Below are 27,713 nucleotides of genomic sequence, written 5' to 3' on the forward strand. Positions count from 1 at the left end.
ACAGAGATCAGTGCACAGAATTAGTGTCAAATAGTCCCATACGGGTACACAGAATTGCAACACCACACAGACAACATGCAGGTACTGAAAAAAAAAAATGCCTCCTACACTCAGGAACACAGAAACCCGAAGTAATGAGAAACACACAGAAGGCTGAATCATTTCACCCAGATACTAATACACGTAGGAGGAATTACAACCCTCCCCATACTCTGGTTCACAGAATTATGTCACAAATGCACACACACAGGATGAAAACATCACCAGACACACAGTATTACATAGATCTACACAGGAACACAGTGTCACACACGGAATCACAGAGTGACATGGACACCCCGTCACCCACACCCCCTGAAGTAACCCCACAGATGAGTCAACACACAGAGCTCTGGTGCCTACCAAGGCAAGATCTTTATGGTGGTTTAGAGATTAGTGGATTTCAGAGCCAGCATGGCTGGTCTAGTCCCTTCCCCTCCCCTAGCCTAGCCCAGTTCCCTCCAGGGAGGGCCCAGGTCACCCCCTGAGGGAGGGAGAGGTCAGACCCTTCTTCCCCCATAGCACCAATCTGGACAGGCCATCCCTTGACAAAACAGTGAGAAGTGCCTTCCAAAAGGGGGTTGAATTGGGTTGAAAGAGGGAGGTCTTTTCCTGTGGAAAACCAAAAGTAGCACCATCGTAGAAAGGTTGGGGGGTAACGGGGACACATAGGTGGTAGTGGAGTACTGAGGAGTCCTGGCCTCTCTCCCCACCCTGTGATTTGTAGGTAGGGCTGTGCGTGTGCCTGTGCGGCTGGGGAAGTCTCCTGGGTTGCGAGGGAGCCCCAGGTTCCCCAGATACCTGGGGTAAAGTAAAGTTAAGTGCATCTGCAGGGCTGAGTTTGGGGAGTGGAGGGAGTTTTGAGGCAGAGAAATTTGAGGGATATGAGATTGAGAACCTTGAGCATGAAGTCCATTAGCACAAGAACCTGGAGGGTAGGGATCTGGAATGGGAAGACTTTAAGACAGAGGAGGACTTGGAGCCAGTTGAGTTGGGTGGGAAGCCCAGAATACAGTTAGGAGCATGGGGTATGGAATCAGGGAGTCAGAGGTCAGAATTTAGAATCAGAGGAATCTATAGGGCAAGGTCCAGATTCTAAAATCAGAAGCATTTGGAGGCTGAATTCGAGAACCAGAAGAATTTGGATCTGAAACCAGAGGCAGTTGGAGGCTGTGAGGCCTAGAATCAGAGGAATTTATAGAGTAAAGACTAGAATTTGAAAAAGTCTGAAGACCAAGTTCTAGGATCACAGGGATTTTGGAGTCATAAGATCTAGAATCAAGAGTTTAGAATTACAAGGTCTAGAAACAGAAAAACTTATAAGGCAAGATCTCTAATTAGATGTTTGAAGACCAAGTTCTAGATGCAGGGTAATTTGGAGTCATAAGATCTGGAGTAAGAGGGAATTGGAGATTGTGAGGTCTAGAACCAAGGGGATTTATAGGATGAGGTCTGGAATCAGAAGACATTTGAAGTCAATTTCTAGAACCAGAGAAAATGGAGATCATCAGATGTGGAATCAGAGGGCCATGGAAATTGCAAGTTATAAAGTTTGTATAGTCTAGAACCAGTCGGTGATAGAAGTCATGAGGTCTAGAGCAAAAGAGAACTGGAACATGGTGTCTAGTTCTGAAAGTGCTGGTTCTAAGATCAAGACATGAAACTCCACAACATTATAAAATGACTATAACTCAATTTAAAAAATGTTAAAAAAAAAAAAAAAGACATGAAACTCATTTTACTTCTTTTTAGTGGGAAAAGCAAGTCTCGAGTGTAGAGTTGGAAAGGAATGAGCTGGGCATCATGAGGTTTAGAATCAAAATGATTTAGGCATTAAGAAGTCTGGATTTGGAACCAAATGCATTACAGATCAGGAAGACTAGAACCAATTCAAAGCTTGTGGTTCTGGGGGTCCAAAATCAGGCAAAATCATTGGTTGTAAGATCTGGAGTCAAGAGGAGTTGGAGCATGTGATACTGAGAACAAGGGAGATTTATGGGGAGAGCTCTAGAACCAGAGGAATTCAGAGAGTGAGCTCTAGAACCAGAGGACCCTGGTTGTCAGAGGCTCTGGGACCTGAGGGATTTGGAGGTTGTGTGGCCTAGAACCAGAGCACTTTGGAGACTGTGAGGTAAGAAAATAGTTAGAGGTTGTGAGATCCAGAATGAGAAAGAGCTGAAGATTATGAGATCTGAAATGAGAGGTTTGGAGGATCAAGGTCTAAACCAGACAACGTTGGGGCTTGTGCAGTCTAGAACCAGAGAAGACCTGAAGTTGTGTGGCCTAGAACCAGAGAACATTGGAGGTTGTGCAGTCTAGAAACAGAGAAAACTGGGAGTGGCACACTCTAGAACCAGAGAAGGTCAGAAGTTGTACTGTCTAGAACCAGAGACAGTTGGGAGTTGCACGGTCTAGAACTAGAGAAGGTTGGAAGTTGTGTGGTCTAGAACCAGAGAATGTTAGAGGTTGTGCATCCTAGAACCAGAGAAGGCTGGGGTGGTGCAGCCTAGAACCAGAGATCAGTGTGGTGTGGGCTAGAACCGACAGGGTTGGAGGTTGTATGGGCTGGAAGCAGAGGTTAGAGGCTCCATCTGGGATAGGAAGACCACCAGAGCAGTCAGTGTCCAGGTCAGACTGGGGCTGGCAGAGGTCCAGAGTGGAGGGCTGGGCAGAGCAGGGTGGCCGCTTGGGAGGCTAGGGGTTCAACCAAAAGCCACTGGGGGTGAGGTCTGGCCCAGGGGCCTCCCCTCCCCCATTGACACCTGCGTTGGTGGGAAGATCAGAGTCCTGCATTCTTATGGCCTCCAGGCAATTCAGAACGACTAAAAACACATCATGAAAACAATAAAAATAAAAAATAAGAATGAAGGAAAGATGGATAGGAAAAAACATGATTATGGTTATCAATACTCCCCAGAGCCCAGAAATCCAGATGTGAACCCCAACCTCCCCCATCCCTAATTACCAAAAATAAAGCCAAGAGAGTTGGAGAAAGGGGTGAGGAGATCAGTACTGAGAACCCCAAGGGAAGTCCTGAGAGAAGGAGGAGGGGGCTAGGGTCCCCCTCCCAGAGGTCACTGAGCTGAGACCACCCCAGAGAGCCCCCAGACGGGGTGGGGGGAGCAGAGGGATGGGAGCTGAGGTAGGCCCGAGGTGGGTGGGGGTCACAGAGAGGAGAGAGGGAACCCCTCTCCCGGCACCCCCATCCTGTGCGTTGGCTGCCAGCTTGGAGTATGGTTGACATCCATTCTGGGGAGGAGAAGGGAGACAGGCAGAAAGGCTGGCTCAGTTGGCCTGCGCCAAGCTTGCCGCTGGCTGGAAGTGACTCCTGGGCTGGGCGGGGTCCTCGTCTGGGTAGAGAGAGAGCAGAGAGGGGCCCAGGCCTGTGGGGGAAGATGGAAGGTAAACCAATGGGGAGGGATCACCCCAACCCGTCTTCCCTTCCTGACAGTTAAATGTGGCTGGTGAGGCAGGCACGCCTGGATTCAAACAGGAGTGAAATCTTGGGCAGTTTTGCCCTCTGAACTTCGGGTGTCTGGATGTTAAGAAGCCTGGAGCCAAATGCTGCCTGAGTTCGACTCCAGGCTGTGCTGTTTACTTGCTGTATGACCTGGGGCAGGTGACTTTACCTCTCTGTGCCTTAGTTACCTCATCTGTAAAATGGGCTTATCACAGCACCTCCCTCCCAGAGCTGTTGTGAGGGGTAAATGAATGAATCCCTGTTAAAGTGCTTTGAGCAGCACACAGTGAGCTATCGTTATATGGTAAACCGGGCTACTTTGACCGACCTCACTCATGAAAATTCACTCATTCAAAAAATATTTATTGAGCACCTACTGTGTGCCAGGCACCAGGGACACAGTGCTGCATGGGACTGACATTCCAGTGAGGGGCGTCAGTTGCGTCATGTACGTAACAGATTTAGCACAAAGCTCGGCACAGAGCAAGTGCTAGATAAATGTTAGCTCGTTATTAACAAATATGTACCGAGGCCCTGTGCTGCACAGTCACTGCCCAGCCTCGCACACACGGTAGCCTACAACAGTGACCAAGACTGGCAGGGCCCCTGCCCTCGGAGGGCTCACACCTGCACGGAGTAGACAGCCAATACTCAAATAATGACACAGACTCCTATGTAAATATGGACCGTGATGAGTGTTATGAATCATGAGCTTGGGAAGTAAGGGAGAGCTTTGTGGAAGGAGTAGTATTTGATCTGAGAACTAAAGGGTGCGGTGATTAAAAATAGAGGGAAAAGCATTCCAGGCGGAGGGATCAGCATATACAAAGGCCCTGCTTACAGCCTCCTCAAGCAAGATGACTTCAAAGCCTACTCAGTGCCAACAGAGGCTTGGCTTCCACCTCAAGGGGCAGCTTTGGCCAGCCCCTGCCTTCCCGAAGGTCTCCTTTTCCCTCTGTAGTGCCCCTGAGAAGAGGGAGGGGCTGCCTGTTTCCACTAAGGTCATGTCCAGCCACTGACCATACCCCACCACCCTCAGAATTGCCCCACCCTCTAAAGCACCACCTGTGGGAAGAGGGGGACCCAGGGCCTCTCTGTCTACTGGGTTGCTACTCACTCATGGGCTCATTCAGTTCCAGGAGGTGGGTGCTGGGATCCTGCTGGCTCCCTGAGGCTGGTCCTCCTGTCAGAAGGAAACTCTGTGGGACAGAGACAAAGCCACCATCATCAGCAGCAGCATCACATCCAAGGAGGCAGGATGGTTCCGTGGTTAAGGGCACTATGGGCTGTGTGACTTTGGGTGAGTCACTGTCCAGGCATCCTCCACAGGTCCCTCCAGAGCCTTGTTCTCCCTTCTGTGCCCCAGCAAGCTGACCCATGCATGTGGACTCCATTAGTGTGCAACCTTGCTCTGTGTGTTCCTTTTGGGTTCATGTGATGGGAGATACCAGCAGGCAGGAGGAAGACAAGGGGTACTGGATCTTCTAGCTGCTTCCCTGCTGGGCCATCGTGGGTTGGCTGTGTCCCTCCATGGAAGGTTTCAGCTCTAACAAGGTGGTCCCTACTCTATCTAGGATCTGGTGACCACCCCCTGCCCTGGGCCTTCAGGCTAGGGATGCTGCCAGCTCATTGATGCCTACACCTTTGCCAACAGTCCGGTTACTAAATTCTCCTCAACACCCCATCTGGGCATGCTGTTTCCTGTCCAGATTCTGATGATATGTTTGCTTAACCTCTTGTGTGTAAACGTGAATGATAATACTAATAATTCAAGAGTGGTTGTGGGGTTGAATAATTTAATGACGCAGGGCCCTGAGTACAGTCAGTGTCTGGCTGTAGGCACTCAGCAAATGAGAGCTGTTGATATTCTCAACCATCCCCTCATGTTCCCTTCATGTTCCAACTACCCTGTTCAGAGTGAGGAGCCAGGGTCACTGCTTGTGTTTGGTTTGTCTGTATTCTACCATTTACCAACAGCCCACTAAAGATCAGCTCAGGGCCTGATTTCACTGGACCTCATGCCAGTCCTGTGAAATGTCACTATACCCACTTCCCAGATGAGGAAACTGAGGCCAAAGTGGTAACGTCACCTACCCAATGTCTCACAGTTATTAGGTGGTGAACCTGGGACTCAAACCCAAGTCAGTCTGACTCTAGTGTCTGTACTTTTTTTAAAAATTGAAGTATAGTTGATTTACAGTGTTGTGTTAGTTTCCCATATACAGCATAGTGATTCAGTTATACATATACATACACATATACATTCTTTTTCAGATCCTTTTCCATTATAGGTTATTACAAGATATTGAATATAGTTCCCTGTGCTATGCAGTAGGACCTTGTTGTTTATCTATTCTGTATTAGTATTTTGTATCTGCTAATTCCAAATTCCCATTTTATCCTCCTCCCTCCACTTTCCCCCCAGGTAACCATAAGTTTCTCTTCTATGTCTGTGAGTCTGTTTCTGTTTTGTAAATAAGTTCATTTGTGTCATTTTTTTTTAGATTCCACATATAAATCATATTCTATGATATTTCTCTTTCACTGTCTGACTTACTTCACTTAATATGATCATCTCTAGATCCATCCATGTTGCTACAAATGACATTATTTCTTTCTTTTTTATGGCTGAGTAATATTCCATTGTGTATATATATATATATACATATATATACACACACTGCAGCTTCTTTATCCAACCATCTGCCAGTGGACATTGCTTCCATGTCTTGGCTATTGTACATAGTGCTTCTATGAGCATTGGGATGCATGTATCTTTTTGAATTAGCATTTTCTCTGGATATATGCCCAGGAGTGGGATTGTGTCTGTACTTTTAGAGCTACACTCATAATCCAAGGCCAAGACACGTGCTGGGTTTGGGAAGGGAAGATCCATGGGAGCAGAGATTCCTACAGGTATTTACCCTTGCCATTTCTCCCCTTACTCTGCTTATTTTTGCTTCTTAATACTTACTACCAACTTATATATATTTGCAAAGCCCTTCCATACCTATTACCTGAACCAGCAGATCAAAGTCCTAGCCCCAGTGGATGACTGACCATCCATTTGACCTCTGGCCAGCTCCTGTCCCTCTTGTTTTCCCATCTGTAAAACAGTAGGGTTAAGCTTGCTAGATTCTAACGCCAGAGAACCCCACAACTCCCCATACATACCAGGCTGAGCGGAGGCAGCAGGAAGTTTTCGGGTTCTGCGCTGGGAGACCGTTTTGGGGGTCTCACTCCCAGCAGCTCCATCCCCTCGGCTTCGTCCTCTGAGCTCTGGACCAGGGTCCTGGGGGAAGACAGGCAAGAATCTCAGAATCCAGCAAACCTGGGCAGGTGTGAACACCAGTGTGAGCAGGTGTGAGCATTCATTCCTTCCCCCAAGCACCTGTTATTTCTTATCCATCCATCCATCCATTCACTGGTCCATCTTCCCATTCATCTAAATGATCCATCACCCACCCATCCACGCCCACAACCTCCACCCATCTATCCTTCCAGTCGTCCACCTAGCTATCCGTCCACTCATCCACCCACTCCCCATCCATCCATCCATCCATCTACTGTATTTCCTTCCTCTCTCATCTGACAAATCTCTATTAGGCACCCATGGTCTATCCAGTGCCAAGCTGGGAGCCTTGGGAAATAATGAGATGTACCCATAAAGGCCTTCTAAGGATAGTACAGAGACCACCCTGGAGATTAAATGGGCATGTGTCCACGATGTGGAGAGCAAAAACTTGAGTATTAGTAATCTCGTATCTTTGGAAAGGGTTCATGGATCCTCTGAAATTGCAGAATTGTGTGTCTGTATGTGTGTACAAATTTTCTTGGGGAGGGTCCATAGCTTTCAACAGATTCTCAAAGGCGTTAGGAAACTTAGTTCAAGACAGTTTCTCTGACACTGTGGTAATGTCCTCTTAACTATGACAAAAATTGTTACTAGGCCAGATAGAAATATATTCTAAAGGAGAGGGCCCTGGTTGACTGGTAGGATTTGGATAAACAATGAGTAGAGGCCACTCCAGAAGGAAAGCACAGCCTCAGCAAAGGCATAAAGGTTGGAACAAACATGTTATGTGCTGGGGACACTGAGGCCTGGCTGGAGCAGAGGTCAGGGTAGGAGGACTGACGAGGGATGAGGCTGAAGTAGGAGGCAGGGACAAGATGTGGTGATCAGGGACCTTCTCTTTACTTCCTTTATATCCTGCCCTTTACTGCGGCTCACCTCTTCCGAGCCCCAGCCATGGGGGAGGATGCTGACGGGTCCCCTCTGGAAGGGCTGGAGCAGCTCAGCCGGGGGTCACTCCCCCAGCGGGGCAGCAGGGAAGGTTCAGGGGTTGGGGGTGACATGCCGTGGAAGCTCCGAGCCCGGGGCCGGGAGACAGCCCCTGGAGGTCTGTGGTACGCCCTGGGTAGCTGCTCGCTGGAGTTGAGCTGGAAGTCATCATCCATGGAGATGTAGGGGGCCAGCATCTCCAAATCCAGAGCATCGACGTCCTGCGGAGGGCAGGAGGGAGTTAAGAGCATGAGCCTTGGCCTTAGGTGGACCTGGGCTGGCGTCCCAGATCCACCACTTCGGAGCTGTGTGCCTGAGGTCAAGGGTCTGAGCTTCAGTGTCCTCATCTGTAAAACAGGTAGAAGGACTCTACGGTAGCCAGCTGCTCCCAAGGATCCTCACCTCTTGGTATTCACACCCTAGTTTAGTCCCCACTACAGTGGCTGAGGCTGGCCTGGTAACAATATGCTGTTGAGATGATGGTGTGTGGCTTCCAACATTAGCTTTTAAAGATACCGAGGCTTCCACTGTTGCTCTGCTCTCTCTCTCTCTCGGGTCACCTGACAAGAAACACATCATTGCCTGGGGTGGGGGTGATATCATCCCTGGGGACATGAACGCTTTGCACGGGGGACTCTCGCAGTCCCAGATTCCACCCTCTGAATCTCTTCCTCTGGCTATAATATTCGTTTGCTATAATAAAACTCTAATCATAAGTATAATGCTTTCCTAAGTTTTATGCCTAGTGCTAGTGAGTGAATTACTGAACCTGCAGGAATCTGTTGGAATCTCTGAATTTGTAGGCAGCTGGTCTAAAACTGACACCTCTTGCCAACAGCCGAGAGAGATCTTGGAAGTGGATCTTCTAGTCCCAGTCAAGCCTTCAGATGACTGCAACCCTGGGTGGGATGTCTTGATTGCAACCTCATGAGAGACTCTGAGCAAAAGCCACCCAGCTGAGTGACTCCCAAACCCCTGACCATCAGAAAGTACACAAAGTAATACGTGCTCATTGTTTTAACCTGTGAAGTTTGATGGTAGTTTCTCATCCAGAAATAGAGAACAAATAAGCTTTTGATACTGAGAGAGGGGTGTGGCCATAACAAAAACCTAAAATGTGGGAGCAGCTTTTGCACTGGGCAAGGGTGTGGGCTGGAAAGACTTTGGAAGGCCTGTCAGAGGAAGCCCAGATTGCCTTGAACAAGCCATTAGTCAAAACCTGAACCATGAGGAGCCTGCCACTGGAGGCTTGAAGGGAAGTGTCATCAGAAGCTGGAAGACAGGAGTTTTGGTTGAGTAGTGGCTGAAAGTTTAGCAACACTGTCACCTGCAGTTTTATGGAAAGTAGAAAACATAACTAATGAATTGAGTGATCCAGTTGAGGAGATTTCCAGCCAGAACACTGATTTCTTCTTGCTCCTTGGAGTAGAAGGCAAAGGGAGAGAGAAGATAAAGGAAGAAATGTGCAACATGAGTCTGGAGCTTGAAAGCCTTGAAAATTCTCAACTCCTCTGTGTACTAAAGAATTAACCTTACCCCCAAAAAGAGGTTCCTTTGTCCTGGCTCCTGGGAGGTAACATCTGAACCTCGGAATTTCCTGAGTGATAGGTGTGTCTTTGCTACTCGTGGGAGACCCCTTGGACCACACCTGGTAGTTTATGCTGACGACATGACTCAGGATGGGGACTGGCCATACTGGAAAGGCCAACCACGTGATTTGAGGGCTAGGGCTCTGGGCCACATGAAATCAGACTGACCTCCAAGGAAAGTGTGTGTGTTGGAGGAGGTGGAGTTGGAGATGGAATTCAACTACATCGGCAATAACTCAACTGATCATGCCTACATAGTGAAACCTCAATAAAAACTCTGGGGACCAAAGCTGGATTGGCAGTATTCCATGTGTGTTGCCACACATCAATGCCTGGGGTGGGGGTGATATCATCCCTGGGGACATGAACGCTTTGCACGGGGGACTCTCGCAGTCCCAGATTCCACCCTCTGAATCTCTTCCTCTGGCTATAATATTCGTTTGCTATAATAAAACTCTAATCATAAGTATAATGCTTTCCTAAGTTTTATGCCTAGTGCTAGTGAGTGAATTACTGAACCTGCAGGAATCTGTTGGAATCTCTGAACTTGTAGGCAGCTGGTCCGAAATGAGGGTGGCCCTGGGAACCCCCAAACATGTGACTGATGTCAGACTTGGCAGTCTGGATGACTGTGCCACTCACCTTGGGTTTGGCTGACTCTGGGAACTCCCCAGATATCAAAGGATGCTAAAATTAAGAAATGGTTTCTAAAAAGAAAAGAAAAGAAAGAAACGGTTTCCAAGCAAAGAGGGCACTCTCAGGAAAGCACAGTTTAAGGATGTAGCCCAGGGTATGTCTCTAAAATTCCTTGTTAAGACTTCAGAAAGATAGATGGTCCCTAGAGTATCTTTCAGTCAGATACAAGGTTCTCTAGTGGATGTGTCTCATGGATCTTCTCAGTCAAACAATAGGGCTTCTATTAAACTTCGGGGCAGTGTCACTCAGCCATCTCAGCAGAAGCCCAAGGTAGAGAAGGGTTTATCTCAGAGATTTGTGGATATGACTTTTGTCTAATGGAGTGAACTCCGAAGAGATTCATGTAAGAAATACACAGTGTTTTTCTTAACTTAAAGAGAATTATATGAAGTTTTTATGAATTTTTATGAAGAAATATTGCCAGCTTGGACTGAAAGGGACAGAGATGGTATAAAATGAAAAGAGACCTTTGGACCATCAAAGTTCTATAAGCAGGAAGAAGGTTACAAAAACCACTCAGCTGCAACTGCAGGTTACCTTTTTATGAAAAAAAAAAAAAAAGGATGACTCAGAGTGAAGTGCCAAGAGCCCAGAGGGTGGAGCCAAGAACCATGGAGAAAAACTCCTAGGAAGTAGTAAGAATGAGTTGACCCAGGAACTTTTGATATTTGCCCAACTGGATTTCAAAACTGCTGTTGACCAGTGTGCTCTCCACACTGGTGTGTATGTTGGGTTTGTGGGTGACAGGTAACTTGTCTCTTTAGTTCACAGGCCAGCAGATTTGAAGTGCTTTGCCACACCTAGACCTGATTTAGGTGATGAGATTCTGGACTTAAAGCTGACACTGTAATGGGAAGAGACTTTGGAGGGCCTTGGGAGAGGGTGAGTGTATTTTGTGTGAGAGAGAGACATGAATCATTGGAGTCCCTAGTGATCCTTGCCTTTTGGAGTTCACCCTTGTTTGTGTTTGCCTTCCACATTGTCAACATAATATGGCAGCAGTGATGGTATGTCACTTCTGAGAGTAAGTTATAAAAAACAGCATCTTCTGTCTTGGGTTCACTCTCTGTCTCTTGGATAACTTGCCTTGGGGAAAGCCAGCTGCCATGTTGTGAGGATGCTTAGGATGCTCTGTACAGGCCCACATGGTGAGGAACTGAGGCCTCCAGCTGAAGCCAGTGAATGACTGAGGCCTGTCAGCAACCACCTGCATGAATTTGGAAGTGGATCCTCTAGCCCCAGATATCTGTAGCCCTGACTGAGAACTTGACTTCAACCTCATGAGCAACTCTAAGAAAAAAAACATCCAGTTAAGCTGCTCCCAGTTTCCTGATTCTCAGAAACTGTGTGACATTGAAGGTGCTGAGTTTAGGGGTAATTTGTTACACAGCAGTAATATAGCTGATACATCATGCCACTGTAATTAATCTATCCAATCATCCAAACATCCGTCATCCATTCAATAGTCTTATCTATCTAACTACCCGTCCAAACATCTATCATCCACCCATCCATCCATCCTAATATCTGTCTAAGCATCACCAATCCACCTCTCCACCATCATCCATCTGATGAATACAATGGCCCATCCATCTATCCATCTATTCACCCCCTTACCCATTCCACCATCTTTCTCTAAAGCTTAGATATGTCAGAACCCAAAGGTAAAGAGGGTTCCTTCCATGCCAGGTCTTACCTGAGCTATATCCAGATCTGTCTCCACTGCCTCAAGGTCTTTCCCAGAGGCTAAGAGTTTGTGTGCATTCTCCACATCCGCAAGTAGTTCATCTGGGAGATCAGCCTGTGGGGAGAGAGGAAAGACTTAAGGAAATCTTGAGCTTGGGAGATGTCGGCTGTAAGGGAGTCTAAACATCTAAGCTCAGGAGTAGAAGTGAGGGTCAAGCGTCAGACAGCTGGAACACCAAGGGGGTCCAATTGCACATGCAAGTGAGTTCTGAACCTGGGTGTTCAAAAGTCTGAGTGCCTATGTATAGACTGACTAAGCAAACATCAAAGGTTCCAAAGACCAAAGCCTGAGGCCAAGATATGGGGGCCTCTGGGGTTTAAGGTCTGGGGGGAAACAATGTAGAGTCCAGCTGCCCCAAGGGTAAAGGGCGGGGTCAAAGGTTACAGTCTGTAACTCTGGTGGACAGAAGATATTTGGGAGGGGGGCATGAGGGTGGGAATAAGGAAAGTCAACACCAGGTAATATGGACCCGAGTCAAAGGTCAGACTATCTGGCCTCTTTAAGTAAAAACAGTAACTGTTAAGGTCTGTTGAACACCTACTAGGTGCCTCCCAGGAATGACTGCATTGAACCCTCACAATAACTGATGAGGTGGCTACTTGCTATTACCCTAATTTTATAGGTAAAGAAACTGAGGTCCCACTTATCCAGGGTAACACAGCTGGTAAGTGGGAGAGTCAGGATCTGAATCTAGGTTTGTGTCATTTAAGGCATTAGACATTCTTGACTCTGAGATCAAAATTCAGAGAGCCTGGATGCTTGGGTCATGCCAGTCCCAAACATCTTAGATTTTGGTCCAGATAACAGTCGAAGAATCAGGAATCTATGTCTTGAAGGAACCCCAGACTCCACCTCATCCCAGCCTTTCCACTATAAAGATGGAGAAGCTAAGGCCCAGGGAATAGCAGGGTTCAAGCCAAAGGCCAAAACAGCTTGGACCCTGAGGGCTGAAGTGGAAGGGACTGCTTACCGGAAGAGGACTTTGGGGGTGCCGTGTGGCAGGGGGTGCGCTGGGGGTGGCAGCTACTGAAGTCCCATCCAGGATAGGTGCCAGGAGGCGACGGAGGTCAGGGCTACAGAAACGACGGGGGTCTGCGGCCAGGGCGGCCTCACTCAGGGTAGGGGGGTGCAGGAAGGCCAGGATCCGGGGACCAGAGGTGTCTGCAGGACACATCAAGACGGGGAGGACACAGGATGGTCACCCAGGGATGGGGGCCAGAGTCCTCCACACCAACCCCAGGTAGCATAGTTGACTTTGTCATCAGTATGAAGACCGTTCACAGTGCTGGGAGCTGAGTCCTGGAGAACCCCTGCTGGGCCAGGTGCTGTCCCTTCAGTTGCCAGATTATGGTGAGGCCCTGTAAGGTCCTAGGGGAGGGGCTGACATGAGGTGGGGGCACACAGTAGGCTCGGGAAAGTAACAATTATCCAAAGGTGGGGGAATGTTTTAATATTGAAAATTGACATGGCTGGACCAGGGCACATGACTGACCCGATTCTCCAGGGGCATAGAACAGCATTCAGCTTGCATGTTAGGAGGAAAGACTGGCCCAAGGCCCTCAAGGAGGTTCTAAGGTCCCTGGAGGCCAAGATGTGGTCCCGAGCCAGTTCTAAGCCAGAAAAGGAAAGGATACCCATAACCTCATACTATGCCCAGGAGCCTGGGCTGCCAGCAACAGTTTGGAGGAGGTGCGGCCTTAAAGAACAAACAGGGAGGGAAGCTCCTCCATCTAGGATTGGGAGGGGAGGTCAAGCAGGGGAAAAGGAAGAGGCAGAAAGAAGCCAGACTTGGAAGGGTCAAGATTACTGGAAGTCAAAGAACACTGAGGTGGGAGCAGGGAACAAACTGAAATTGGGGGCAATGGGGAGCCACAGCAGAATTCAGAGCAGAGAGCAAGACTGCAGCAGTCATCCCAGGGACACAGGAGAAGCGGGAGGACAGAAGAGAGAAGAGCATTCTGGGCAGAGGAAACTGCATGTACAAAGGCCCTGAGGCATGAAAGTGTTTGGGATGCTTCAAGAGCACTGAGGAAACTGGTGTAGTTCAGAGAGTAGAAGGGGAGGGAGGCAGGAGTCAGATCGCACAGGAGTAGATGAGTCACATTAAGGCACTTGGGCTTTCTCCCAAGTGTCCTGGGGACACACCCCCTCCCCAGCCCTGCCCCATACCAAGGCTGTCCCCAGGATTAAGGGCATCCTTCTGAGAGGGGGCGCCCCGCTGAACGGGTCTGCGAGAGTGTCGCTCCGTTTGCTCCAGGGACAGCACCACTTCGGTCTCTTCCACCCGGCTGGGGTACAGGGCAGAAAGGGGAGTGGGAGTCAGGGAGGGGCCATGGCCCCAGCCCAGGCAGCCCCCTCATATGACATCTGTTAAGGGGAGGCAGTATCATCCAGGGGCTGGAGGGCATTGTGCAGAAAATAATTTGCCACCTTTACTTGTTTCTTTTAAGGATTTAAATTTTGTTGAATGCTTTTTATTAGAATAGCATTGAAAAGAAAGTTAAGTGTGTCTTCCCAAGCTCCCTCTGTGGAGGGAAAGACAGAAAAAAAGAGTTGGCATTTAGCGCAGCCTGGGGGGAGAGAGAGGAGAGACTGAGGGGCCATGAGGGGCAGAGAGAAGGGGGAGTGAAAGGCAGAAACTCAATACTGTCTTTATAGATACTTACTTATAAACACATTCTTATAAATGCATTGATGAAGAATAAATATTTAATGTATTCTTATGCTACCAAATATGAAGAATTTATAGGGATATATTTTTATGAATAAGATTTTATTTATGAAGCTTCTATTCATAGACATTTGTCACATTCAAGAGACGAATTTATAACTACATCCTTATGTCCCTCGCGCCTCCCCTCCTCCCCTCACCAGTCTCTAGCCGCAGAAGCAACTCAAATTGTTCCCTCTGCAAATTGGCTTCTGGAGAACTGGTTTAGGGTAGAGGATCAGGCCTTCATTTGCATCTCATTTGCATAACACCATCCAGGACAGACCATGGGTGGTCCTTCCACCAGCTCTTTGAAAAGCTGTGGCCCTTTCCCACCCTCACCAACCCCTTCTGGGCTGGAAACATACCAATTTAGACTGGAACAAAGCCATTCCACCTTTTTTGAAAAACTCAAGCTCAGACAGTCACACTTGTACCCACGCTGGGTACTCACAGGCACAGACAGGAACACTCACTCATACATGCCCAAGTGTATACATGGTCAGATTTGCACACATACTCTGTACACCTGGGTTCGCACAGCATACATGCCATGTGGAATGCACGTGTTCATTCATTCCACAAACATTTCCTGGACAACCAGTAATAAATACTGAGAGGTTAAGAACAAGGGCTTTGCAGCCAGCAGCCTGGGTTCAAATTCCAGTTCTAAGGGGGTAGGGTATAGCTTGGTGGTAGAATGTGTGCTTAGCATGCACGAGGTCTTGGGTTCAATCCCCAGTACCTCCATTAAAATCAACCAATCAATCAATCAAATTACATACTCCCCTCCAAAAAACCCACAAATTCCAGCTCTGCCACTTATGAGCTGTGTGACCTTGAGTGCATGGCTAAACCTCTCTGGGCCTGATTTTCCTCTTCTGTAAAGAGAGACTAATCATATTACCTCCTCCCCAGGTTGTCACAAGGCCTAAATGAGTTAATATATGTCAAGTGCGTAGAACTGTGACTGGTACATGGTAAGCTCTATGTAAATATTTGCCGTGATTGTTTATTGAGCAGCTATTGTGTGCCGGGCATTGTTCTAGGTGCTGGAGATTTGGCAGTGAAGACAGAAAAAACTCTGCTCTCATGGGGCTGAAATGTTAGTGGGAAAAGACAGACTTTAAATAAAAGATATTATTTGTTGGTAAATGTATCTATCTAGTTACAAAATGTATTATATCTCTACACTAAGTGAAGCACTTGAAACATGGCTGGTTGGAATTGAGACGTACTGTCCGTGTAACATACACACCAGATTGAAAAAATTGGGTATAAAAAAAATCTAAAATATCACATTAATAATTTTTCATATTGATTACACATTGAAAAGGCATTTTGGGATGTATTGAAATAGATATACATATACAAATAACACAATGTATAGTATATTAGTGTATTATTAATTACCTTAATTAATAATCTATTATTGACTTAACAATGTATTATTGATGTGATATAACATATTATTACTGTATTTAATAAGGTATTATTAAAACTACTTTCACCTGTTTCTTTTTACTTTTTTTAACAGCTAGGAGAAAATTCAAAATAACACATGTGGCTCGCAACACACTTTTATAGGACAGTGTTGAGTTAGATAGTAAGTATTAGGGAGAAAAATAAAGCAGAGAAGGAGATTTGGGATTTTGAAAAAGGCAATCAAGGAAGAAGGCCTCCTTGAATACACAAATATAGGATAATTACAAATGGTTTTAACTGCTCTGGAGCAAAAATACAGGATATCAGGAGAGAAAAAAGGGAGATCTGACCTCCTCTGGGGGCTCAGGAAAGGTCTCTCAGTGAGTAATGACTGAGCTGAGACCAGAAGGATGAGTGGGTGTGATTCAGGGAAAGGGGAGGAGGGAAGAAGGAAGAACATCCTGGGCAGAGGAAACCACATGTGCAAAGGCCCTGAGGTTTGGAGTGAGAAGGGGAGGGAGGCAGGAGTCAGGTCACACAGGGCCTGGTGAGCCCTGTTAAGGTACTTGGGCTTTCCCTCAAGGATACTGGAGAACCACAGAAGGGCTCTGAGCCAGGGAGAGATATGAACTGATTTGTATTTCAGAACCTTCACTCTGACCTCGGCTAGTGTGTGATTAGTGGAGTCCAGACCAGCTTTAGATCTCAGTTGGGAGGTTAATGCTATAAACAAGGAAAGAGATGGTGGTGGCCACAGAGACACAGAGAAGGGAAGCAAATTCAAGATACATTCCAGAGGCAGATAGAGTGGATGGGGGTAGGAGGGGTGAGAAAAAGGACTCAGGAGAGACTCCCAGATTTCTGGCTTGAGGAAATGGTAAGATAAGAGATTGTGTGGTTTGGTGGTGATTCATGTAGCCTCCAGACTAGCCTTGGATCAAACCCAGCTCTGTCAGTTACCAGCTGTGTGACTTTGGGCAAGTGACTTCCCCTCTCTGGTCCTCAGTTTTCTCTCCTAAAACAATGGGGATCAAAATAATAGCTATACCTCACAGGGTTGTTGTGAGCACAAAGCACAGGGCCTGAAATGTTGTAAGTGCCCCGTATAAGTGAGTTTTATTTTTATGGAGCAAGTGTTCACTGCAGTGGAAGGAAGCTTAGGTGTGGAAGAGAAGGGATGCATTCCCCAAAGCATCAGCACCTGAGCACGCACACAGAGCCACACAGCTGCACGCCACACAGTGTGTACACAGGGTTCAGGATGATTCATACCATATGCTCATCTCACTGTTACTAAGTAAACCCCTATTCATTCTTCACTCATTTTCTGCCAGTAAAACTGAACTCTCCAGGCCTGCTCTTTGCTTAGAGTGCAAAAGATAGAAATTCTAGGGTCTGGTCATCAAAAGGCAAATCTTCATAAGGAATAAAAGGAGCTCTCAGGAGAGATGGGGGCGGGTTCCCTCTCCTTTGCTCTGACAGTGAAGAGACTTCCTCCCGTGGCTACAAGTTATTCAAAGATTCTGATTTGAAAGGGTGTTAAAGTGAGAACATTTCAAAGACGATCAGTCTTGTTTTCTTGTGCAGTATGAAGAATATTGTATGAATATTCCTGTTACCAATCTCTTTTCTAATAGGATCTGTTCTTGACCAAAAAGACCTGGGAAAAGCCCTACGGCTTTAGAAATTAATGCAGATAATCTTCAAAGAAAAGTTGCAATTCTCTCTGTCTTAGGTGATTATTGGCTGCCCTAATCACAATGTTATTATGGTGAGAAACTTCTCAGATGCCTGATGGAAGGGGGCAAGCCTATGATTTCCCATTATACATCCATTAGCATAGTTCCAATTAAGACAGAACAAGACAAAAACAGACAATACAAAACGCTGGCAAAGATGTGGAGGAACTGGAACCCTTGTACATTGCGGATGGGAAAGCAAAATGGTGCAGCCACTTTAGAAAGCAGTTTGGCAGTTTCTTACAAAGTTAAACATACACCAGCCACATGACCCATCCATTCCACTCCTAGGTGTTTACCCAAGAGAAATGAAAACATGATCTCACAAAATCCTTTATGAGAATATTTACAGTAGCTTTTTTCATAATCATCCCAAGTAGGAAACAGTCCAAATGTCCTCCTACTGTTGACAGGATAAACTGTGGTCCATACACAGTCATACCACAGAATGCTACTCAGCATCAAAAAGGAACTATTGATACATATCATCACATAGATAAATCTAAAATATATTAGGCTAAGTGAAAGAAGCCAGACTATATACTGTAGGATTCTGTGTACATGACATTCTGGAAAAGGTAAAATTCTAGGGTCAGAGAACAGATCAGTGCTTGCCAGAGACTGGGGGAGTGGGGTGGAGTTCACTATGAAAGAATGTTTTTTTGGTGATGAAATTACTCTATAGCTTGACTGTGGTAGGTTACACAATTCCACGCATTTTTTGAAACTCACAGAACTGGGGGTTTGGGGGTGGTACACCTCAGCAGTAGACCAAATGCTTAGCATGCACAAGGTCCTGGGTTCAATCCCCAGTATCTCCATTAAAAAAAAGAAAACCTCATAGAACCATATACGAAAAAGAGTGAATTTTCTATATGTAAATTACACCTCAATTTTTAAAAAGCAAAAAAAGCCCCCATGATTCTGCTTGATTTCTTATTTTAACTTGAGTAGAGTCCTTTTCATTTAAATTAACAGTACACACCCAGGTACATCATGTCTACATGCAGATACGTGTGGTCACTCATGTTCCACATACACATACATGTGCATGCTCCCTCTCACACACGTGTGCACGATACACATGCACACTTGTACATACACACACGCACCTGTTCGCACATATGCAGACCGGACCCATGCACACAGCCACCCCACCTCCTTCCCACTTACCTGATCAGGAAGTGGACGCAGACGATACTCTCAGACTGGGGACCCCGGCCTCCTGACACCACTGTGGCCTGGGTCTGGGTCCACAGGTAGCCACCACTCCGGGCCAGGAAGCGGTATTGCCCCGTTACTGCCTGGCCCTTGCTCAGCACTGGGGAGGGGGAGGGGGAGGGGTCAGGGCAACTGGGGAGGGAAGGCTCTGGGGGCAGGGGACTGAATATGAAGGGGCCGGGGAAGAGAAGGTTCCTTGGGGAACTGGGAGCTGGTGTCGGCTGGGGCCATGCAGCACAGGAAGTGGAACCGGAGCACATACAGGTGTGGATGCTCTGGCCGACTGCATCCGAGTCCAGCGCGTGGATGTACTCGTAGGCAGAACAGCCAATCAGGTCATCAGGGCTGTAGCCGGCAACCTCCGCGATCCTGAGGTGGGTGCAGTGGGGCCCGGTCAGGTCAACTGGCTGAGGTGGAGGTGAGTGGAGGGAGGGGAGGGGAAGGCAGGGATGAAGCCAGCAAGACAGAGAGAGACAGGGTTGTAACGGAGAGAAAAGGAGAGTGAGAAATAGAAAAAGAGGAGTGTGGTAGGCTGAATAGTGGGCCCTGATGATGTCCACGTCCTAACTTCCGGAACCTGTGAATGTGCTACCTGACAAGGCAAAAGGGATTTGGCCGTTGTAATCAAGTTAAGGATCCTGACACGGTGAGATTACCCTGGATTATCGGGGCAGGCCCAGTGTAATCACAGGAGTCCTTATAGGAAGGGAGCAGGTGATCAGAGTGAGAACAGGAGATGTGATGTTGGAGGCAGAGGTTGGAGGGATGTGCTTTGAAGATGGAGGAAGGGGCCATGAGCCAAGGAATGTAGGAGATATTCAGAAGCTTTCATGGCAAGGAAATGGATTCTTCCCTGGAGCCTCCAGAAGGAACACAGCCCTTAATTTGAGCCTCATAAGACTCATTTTAGACTTCTCACCTCCAGAACTCTGAGATAGAGAATCTGTTTTGTTTTGAGCCACTACGTTGGTGGTAACATATCACAGCAGGCACAGGAAGCTCACACAGGAGGAGAAAGGGGGTAAAAATGGGAAGAGTGATGAAAAGAGAGAAAAAAGAGAATGTGAAAGAAATAGAAGAGGGGAAGAGAAAGGAATAAAGAATGTCACAAGAAGAAAGATAAGAAAGAATAAACAGAAATAGAAAGTAATAATGATGATAATGATTTAAAAACTAGGCACTTCTAGACTGCCTCATCCCAGGTGACTCACTGAGTGCTCAGGACAACTGCTCAAAGGAGGTTCTGCTGTCATTTCAGAGGATGGGTGAGGAAAGTGTAGCACAGAGAGGTGAAGTCATTTGGTCAAGGATGCACAGCCAGCATTTAAACCCAAGCAGTCTGAACCCAGAGTCGCCCATCCTAAGCATGACTCCAGGGAGAGGGAAAGAGGAAAGAGGCAGAAAAATTAAGGTAGGAAGGCACGGGAAGAAGGGCAGAGGGAAGAAAGGGAGAGAGAAAAAGAAAGAGAAGGATAGACAGAGAATTAGCAACGACAGCTTTTGAGTGCTTCCTGCATATTGGGCACTGTATTAAAGGCTTTAACCAAATTGACTCATTTAGGGAACCCAAAAGAGGGACAAAGAGGGAGAAACTAAGAGAAAGACTCAAAGAGAGAGAGAAGAGGGAAAATCAAACATAAGAAGACCCACAGCAAATTCAGAGACAGGCAGACACACTGGGAGAGACAGAAACAGACCAGAGAAAGAAGCTGGGGGTTGGAGAGGAGACAGTGCGTGAACTTGGATGGAAAGGAAGAGGAAGAACGGGCCGGCAGGTGGGTGGGTGGGCCCTGGGTGGGTGGGCCCCTGGCTCCTGCCCACCTCTCATCGCAGTAGGTAAACTTCATGTCCAGGCTGTGGCGGCTGAGGAAGGCTCCCCGGCCCAGCGGGGGCTCCAGGCTGCCGGGGTGGGGGATGGCTTCACAGATTAGCACCAAGCATTGCAGGGGGGGCTCCAAGTTGGGGCTCCCGGCTGGGGAAGTCTGTGCGGGGGGCTTGTAGGCCCTCATGTGTCCAGAACAGTGCAGTACCTGGTGTGGGGGGGAGGGGGCGAGGAGGGGGATGCACCCGGGCCTGGGGCTACCCAGGGGGCTGGGAGGTGTGTCCCTGTGGGCCCCTCCCCTCAGGGAGCTGAGAAGAAGAAATCCCTGGGGACTACAGAGACCCAGCTCAGGGAGCTCTGAGGACCCCCAGACCCCAGTTCCATAGAGATCCAACCTAAGGAGGTTCTGGCAATCTCTGGATTTGAAGACTCAGGGCGCTCTGAAGACCCAAGATTCCAACCCCACGGAGACCGCAGGCCCAGGTGGCTGAGGACCCCAGCCCCAGGCCCCCAGAGATCCAGATTAAGAAAGGATACAAGGACCCCCAAATCCCCAACGTCCTAGATACCCAAAGGATGCCCTAGACCCAGCCCACTGGATCCATGGCCCAGGAGACCCCAGACTCCAATGCACTGTGAGGCCCCCAGCAGGCCCTGCCCACCTTCCAGGTGGCCGCCTTGAGGTTGAGGGTGCGCCCGCGGCTGGTGAGGGTGCTTTTCATGCGCAAGGAGAAGCACCGCTCAGTGGGGGCCTCCGGCTTCTTCCTGGACAGGCCTGAGGGGGGCCGCGGAGGGGCGGGGGGAGGAGCAGGTCAGTGGGCAGCTTGCGGCAGGGCCCAGTCCCCTCCAGCACCCTGGTTACTAAACTCTCCCCAGCCTCATCCCCAAAATTGAGACCTGGAACCAGAAAGGGTCTCCCGGGGGAACAAAATGCTCCTTCAGACCCCCAGGGTGGGGCCACGCCCTCCCCTTCCCATTTTCTCTGTCCAGTATTCCAGAAGGGGAGGGGATATGCTAAGGGGAAGGACAGAGCCTCAGTTTCTGTAATGTGGGGGCAGAGGCCTCCAGGGAACTCACTCTGCCGGGGGGTCAGGGCGTCCTGAAGCTCCTCTTGGTCACAGGGATGGATAAAATCAAAGATACTGTGTCCAATCAGCTCAAGCTGGGAGGGAGGGAAACGAGGGGGGTGTCTTGGAGGAAAAGCACTTTTTCCAGGGCCTCCTTCCCATCCTCATTTTCTGCCCTAATTCACGAGCCTAGATTACTTCACCAGTCTCCTTATTCATTCAATCACTCATTCATTCATTCATTCATTCATTCCTTTCTCCAGTATATAATTTGCCAGGCCCTCTTCTAGATCCTATGGCTACAGCAGTGGCTACCAAGACAAAAATCCCTGCTTCTCAGACCTTACTGGCTAGTGAGGAGAGAGAGCCAATGAACAAACAAAACAACATACATCTATAAAACAATATCATAAGTGAGATGAAGAAAACTAAAGCAGGGTAAGATGATGGAATGATGGGATGCTATCTGAGAGGCAGTAGTCAGGGACAGTTTCTGGAAGAAGTGACATTTACACAAATTGCTGAACAAAGCCAGTGAGGTGGTCCCGTGGGTCTCCGGAGCAGAGTGTTCTGAAGGAAAGAGGGAACAGCAAGTGCAAAGGCCCTGAGGTGAGACCCCATTCAAATCCCACCTGTTTAGCAAGCCAAAGACTCAACTTTTGGTTTTAATTCAGGAAGTGAGCCTGGTGCTGGGAGGAGGTGACACAGGTGAAAGGGGACCCACCTAGCTCACGGCCCAGTGCTGATGCTGAGTAGCAGAGGAGGGAGAGCTCCTTCCCCCTAACAGCACCTCTTGTAGCTGGATTTGATTCCTGGCGCTGCCACTTGCTAGCTTTGGGACCTCGGGACATTCACCTCTCTGAGCCCAGGAGCTCAAACTAACAGAGAAACTGGTGCCAAGAGTGGGATAACAAGGAGGGGAAAGGAACAAATGTCAACTATGGAGCCCATCATGGGAGATAGGAAAAAGAATCGTAGTCCTCTCATGGGTCTTGCTGTAAGGATTAGCTGAAATTAGTTCTACTCCCTAAGCGTCTCTTGTTTGTCTTTCTATCCCCAGACGCCTCCTCCTTCTTCTCTTCTCCCACTTGGGGCCCTGCATCCACCCCCTACACATCTCCCAGCTTCTAGTCTCACTCCCTCCAATTCTATCTCTGTGCGGCACCTAGAGGGCTCTTTCTAAAATGTAAATCTGAATCTACCTTTCTGACACAACCTCTCTCTTGCTTAAAATCCTTCCATGGCTCCCCAGTGCCCTGGAGATCAACCTTCTATTTCGGTCCTAAGTTATGGCCTCTTTAGACTTTTTTCTCTCACTTTCTCCCATGGCACTCTGCACTTAGTGTGATTCAAGGGCTTTATTTCCCCCAAATGCTCTGTTTTATCTTACCTCTGTGTCTTCACATATTCTCTTCCCTCTCCTCCACATACACTCCCAGTCTTCGCTGGTCCCATCCACTCCCCATACTTTTTAAAAAAATTCTTTTTTTTTTAAATGGAGGTACTGGGGATTGAACCCAGGACTTCATGCATGCTAAGTATGTGCTCTACCATTGAGCTATATCCCCACCCCCCATTCCCCATACCTTTAAATTTTTTTCTCCCTCTTTTTTTGGGGGGGAGTAATTTGGGGTTTTATTTATTTATTTACTTTAATGGAGGTACTGGGGATTGTACCTAGGACCTTGTGCATAATAAGCACACGCGCTCTACCACTGAGCTATACCCATCCCACTCCATACCTTTTGACTGGCTAAGTCCTTCAAGTGTTAGCACAGAAGTCTCCTCCAGGAAGCCCGCAGTTTCCTCTCAGGCTGGGTCAGGTACCACCCTCCACCCCTAGCCTGCATAACCCCCTAGATTGCCCCACCCCAGCCCTGACCATTCCAAGTCTTCCTGTCTGGTGACATATTTGTCTCCTCTCTGCACTGTGGGCCTTGTAAAAACAGGATTCAGGTGGTTCTGGTCACTTCTGTATCCCAGCATCACCTGCACGAAGCAGGCAGCTCCTCTTACCTGACTGAGGCCCAGGTGTTTGCTGACATTCTCTGACAGGTAAGCCATGTCTCCCTCGGCGGTGAGCACCATAACGAAGCCCTCCAGGGCCTTCAGGTAGCAGGCATCCAGTGGTTCGCCCCCTGCTCCCACCTGGTTCCACTCCCCTGGTGTCCAGGCCAGGGTGGATGGGGCATCTCTAGTCAGCCGTGAACCTGCCCTGGCTAGCCTCCCTCTGCCTTCCCTCACTCAGAGGAGCTTATAGGTACCCCCAGGTGAGTGGGGCACATCCCAGTCACTTGGAATCCCAAGGAAGAGGGCAGGGCCACCAAGGATTGGAATTCTAAGGGGGCAGGGCCTCCTGGGGGACAGAATTCTAAGGAGGTGGGGTCTCCCAAGGGAACAGATCTCTTAGGAGGACAGAATTCTAAGAGGATCAAATTCGCAGGGGTCAAAATTCAGAGGGTCCAGGGCCTAGGGGAGCCAGAATTCCAAGGGGGCCAAGACCTTCCAGATAGGCAGAACTCTAAAGAAGCAAGGACTCCCAAGTGACAGAATTCTAAGGAGACAGAACCTCCTAGAGAAGTAAAACTCTACAGGACAGGGAAGTCTAAGGGGCAGAGCCTGTCAGAGGATGACTCCACTTTCCCCGTAATAAAATCTTTACAGGGTCCTGGGATTCCAAGGTGCGTGTGTGTGTGTGTGTGTGTGTGTGTGTGTGTGCGCGCGCGCACGGGCGTGTGAAAGCCTGCCGCAGAGGAGAATTCTAACAGGGTGAGAATTCAAGGAGAAGGCTACTAAGGGGACAAGCAGTAGAACCAGGGATCTGGGGAGGAGGGGAAGAGGGACTCTCTCAAGTAATTAAACGTTGGGCTGCAAAGCCTCCTGGGGATATTACTTACACGGGGACGAAGCCTAGAGGAAAATCTCCCAGGGGACCAAATCCTAAGGGTCCATGGGCCTTAGGGAGTTAGCCAGCCTCCTTCCTATTCCTTACAGTTTTAACCCTAAGGCTCCGCCGGAGCTTCCCAAGGGAGCATCCCAAGGGGCGGGGCCTCAAATGATAGACTTCTAAGGGGGTGGGACTTCCTAGGAAACTGGGCTCTGACAGGACCGGAACTCGAAGGGGTCAGGGCCTCTCCAGGAAAGTGGATTCCAGAGGGATGGGGCTCCGCCGGGAAGACATGGGGGGCGGGACCTTGTCCGGATAAGGCTTCCCGAAGGAAGGGCCTCCCTGGGACCGGCCTTGCAGAGGTGGGAATTCCCGGGGGCGAGGCTCACCTGCGGCGCAGAGGCGGTGCATGCGCAGGTAGCTGATGGTGAGGCGCATGATGGAGGCCTTGTCCAGGTGGGCGCTGACCCCACGCGCGAAGGGCAGCGTGTGCGCCAGCTGGTACAGCACCTCGGTCTCCTGGCTGCGCCGGCTGCGGGCCGCATCCCGGGACTTCTCCTTGCGCAGCTCTGTGCTCGACCTGAGGGCATGGGAAGCGTTCACTGGCGACGCCCCGGGAAGGGAAAGAGTTGGACGGGACAGACACATGGGGTGCTGCCACATGGGGCCCGGGCTAATAGAGGGCAGGGCTGCGACTGTGCAGGCTTCGCTTTGTGGCCCAGGCGAGTTCCTGGAGCTCTCTGGGCCTGGGAGGGTTATACTCTGGAGTCGCTCCTCGACTCAGGTTTTATCTGTCCCCAAGCCAGCCCATGCTGCCCTCCCTCCGGTGCCCCACTCCTCTCCAAGGCGCGCCCAGGACCGCTCTGTCCTCTTCCTGACTTATCTGCTGTTTATTCTCTGGGCTTGGGACTCCTAGGGAACAAGGAGGCCTCCTGCTAGGAGGGGGCTGGCAGAGCTGGCCTGGAGCCAGGGCTGGGAGGGCTCATGAAGAGGATGCCTGCAGTCCCCCCAGGCCCCCTGCCCTACAGCCTCCCAGAACCCCCTTGCCTGCCCTTTCCCCTTCTCAGCTGAGCTGAGTTCTCAGAATCTTGGAGTACAGATCTCAAAGTCCAACGACCCACCAACAGGGGCCCTGCTGGGGTGACCCAGCAAACCAACCCCAGGGATCTGTCCAGCCAACAACGGCTAACCACTTATCCCTGCCCTTTAATCCACTTCAAATGCCTGAATTCCCTGTGTGGGGTTGGGAGTAGAAGGATGAATATCTTTTTTTTTTTTTTTTCCAGAAATATCTGCCACTTACCCAGCTTTTACTATTATGTCACTCCCTGTGCCAATTGTGTAACTTACATTAATATGTTTAGCTCATACATCCCTAAAAGGAAGGTAATAACATTATCCCCATAGAACAGATGAAACCAAGGCACAGAGAGATGCAGTGCTTGCCCATAAGGAGTGAAGCCAGGGTTGGAACACCGATCTGCCTGAACTCTTCAATTTCCTCTGTTGTATGGCCACAGGTTAATTTCCAGGTTTAGTACTTCTCCCCATTTCTGCCACTGTCTTAAAAAGTCAAACATAGGAGGTGGGCATAGCTCAGTGTTAGATCGCATGCTTACCATACACAAGGTCCTGGGTTCAATCCCCAGTACCTCCATTAACAAATAAATAAATACATAAATAAACTTTATATCTTCCGTGCAAAGCAAAAAAAAAAAAAAAAAAAAAAAAAAAAGGTCAAATATCAGGTCTGTCTGAATCCAAACTCTAGCTTTGGGGAAAAAAATTATACAGTATGTTACATATTGTATAGTATATGTAATCTTATCTATATTTATACTATTGAGAAAACCATTCATAAGCAGCTATAATTTGCTAAGCATTTATGTGTCTGGCATTGCACAAAGTTAGGACTCAGCCTATACATACTCATTCCATCAGACAACCCTAGGCAGAGGGCACTTTAAACCTCCATTTCACAAAGGGGAAACTGAGGCTATGAAAGGTGATGACGTCCTTTGCCCCCAAAATCACAAAGTCATTGACTGAAGGAGCTGAGATTTGAACTCAGGCAGTGAGGTTCCAAAGCCTTCATTCTTCTAATTCCTTCCCTGTGACCTCTGCTCCCTAGTCCCTGGAAAGCAGAACTCTAGGAGGGGAAGCTGCCCCTTCCTAAAAGCCAGAGGCCACTTTTGGGGCACCAACATCACCCTGAAGCAGGAGACCTGCAGCCCCACCCATAGGCAAAGACGGGTGAGAGGACAGGACACTCCTCAGTGCCACTGGGTGGCAGGCACAGAAGGGGGAAGGCTGGGTGGAGGGAACCAGCAATTGCCCTCATCCCCTCCCTCAGGGCTGGTGTGGGGCAGGGGCCTCCAGTCCTGCTCTACCCAGAGGACATTCTGTCCTGTCCCGTTCTGTTCCAGCCCTGTTTGTCTTCCTGCCCAGAGGGTGGGGGTGGGCGGGCCTCGCTGAGCTGGGGGCCCCAACAGAGGGAACAGGGAGTGGGAGCGGGGGTGGGGGGTGAGGTTGGCCCCCACCTCCCAGGCAGCTGGGCTCTATAATCCTGTGGCCGACTGACTTCTCCTGCCCTAGAAGGAGCTAGCTGGTGGCTGCAGCGGGACCCTCTTTCCAGCTTCCAGCCTGTTCTCCGGATGTTCTTCTGACAGGAAATGTGGCTCTCTCCTTTGCTTCCCAGATGCCCAGTCTCTGGCCTTTCCATTTAAACAGAGTAGGGGCCAGTTCCTCTGGTCCAGGGTTCCAATCTTTACTGCATTACTTATTAGCTGTGTGACTTTGGGCACATTGCACAGCCTCCCTGAACATAATAATGACACAACTCATAGGGTTATTTTGAAGGTTAAATGAGTTAATATATGTCAAGGGCTGAGAATAGGGCTTGGCAATTGGTTAGTGCTCTATAAAGGTTAAACTTTTATTTTTTCCCCTTTGTCCACATCAGGGGTGGAAAGTTTAGGAGCCTCTGAGGCCCTGGAGAAACCCTTGGGCTTCGGTGGTGTAACCCCATG

The 27,713-nt window shown here is 48.8% G+C and overlaps 2 protein-coding genes and 1 long non-coding RNA gene across 8 annotated transcripts in view; 1 reads left to right on the top strand and 2 right to left on the bottom strand.

The window, feature by feature from the left end:
• Nucleotides 1-2,994, bottom strand: part of PPP5C (protein phosphatase 5 catalytic subunit) — a 26,860-nt gene extending 23,866 nt beyond the window's left edge. The window contains exon 1 of the mRNA XM_045510610.1: nucleotides 2,802-2,994. Within this exon, the coding sequence (XP_045366566.1) occupies nucleotides 2,802-2,994 (193 nt within the window). The remainder of the gene's footprint in view (nucleotides 1-2,801) is intronic.
• The window catches only part of LOC123614544 (uncharacterized), a 12,698-nt gene extending 1,583 nt beyond the window's left edge, over nucleotides 1-11,115 (top strand). The window contains exon 2 of the long non-coding RNA XR_006721952.2: nucleotides 8,620-11,115. This is a non-coding gene — a long non-coding RNA (uncharacterized LOC123614544). The remainder of the gene's footprint in view (nucleotides 1-8,619) is intronic.
• Nucleotides 391-27,713, bottom strand: part of HIF3A (hypoxia inducible factor 3 subunit alpha) — a 30,221-nt gene continuing 2,898 nt past the window's right edge. For 2 of the 6 annotated variants that reach the window (XM_074369380.1, XM_074369381.1), the window contains exons 2-14: nucleotides 25,074-25,264; nucleotides 21,808-21,892; nucleotides 21,393-21,505; nucleotides 20,730-20,938; nucleotides 19,171-19,277; nucleotides 18,861-19,008; nucleotides 13,983-14,101; nucleotides 12,784-12,974; nucleotides 11,763-11,867; nucleotides 7,731-8,002; nucleotides 6,674-6,791; nucleotides 4,617-4,698; nucleotides 391-3,422 (exon numbers count right to left, since the gene is read on the bottom strand). In XM_074369380.1, the coding sequence (XP_074225481.1) occupies nucleotides 3,325-3,422; nucleotides 4,617-4,698; nucleotides 6,674-6,791; nucleotides 7,731-8,002; nucleotides 11,763-11,867; nucleotides 12,784-12,974; nucleotides 13,983-14,101; nucleotides 18,861-19,008; nucleotides 19,171-19,277; nucleotides 20,730-20,938; nucleotides 21,393-21,505; nucleotides 21,808-21,892; nucleotides 25,074-25,229 (1,803 nt within the window). In that variant the 5' untranslated portion in view covers nucleotides 25,230-25,264 and the 3' untranslated portion in view covers nucleotides 391-3,324. Of the gene's footprint in view, nucleotides 3,423-4,616; nucleotides 4,699-6,516; nucleotides 6,606-6,673; nucleotides 6,792-7,730; nucleotides 8,003-11,762; nucleotides 11,868-12,783; nucleotides 12,975-13,982; nucleotides 14,102-18,860; nucleotides 19,009-19,170; nucleotides 19,278-20,729; nucleotides 20,939-21,392; nucleotides 21,506-21,807; nucleotides 21,893-23,813; nucleotides 23,960-25,073; nucleotides 26,304-27,713 lie in introns of those variants that run through there. The other 4 variants (XR_012508992.1, XM_010946843.3, XM_074369379.1 and 1 more) reach the window with 4 other exon arrangements.

This window comes from Camelus bactrianus, chromosome 9 (genome assembly GCF_048773025.1).
Source record: "Camelus bactrianus isolate YW-2024 breed Bactrian camel chromosome 9, ASM4877302v1, whole genome shotgun sequence".
In the NCBI taxonomy this organism is placed as follows: domain Eukaryota; kingdom Metazoa; phylum Chordata; class Mammalia; order Artiodactyla; family Camelidae; genus Camelus; species Camelus bactrianus.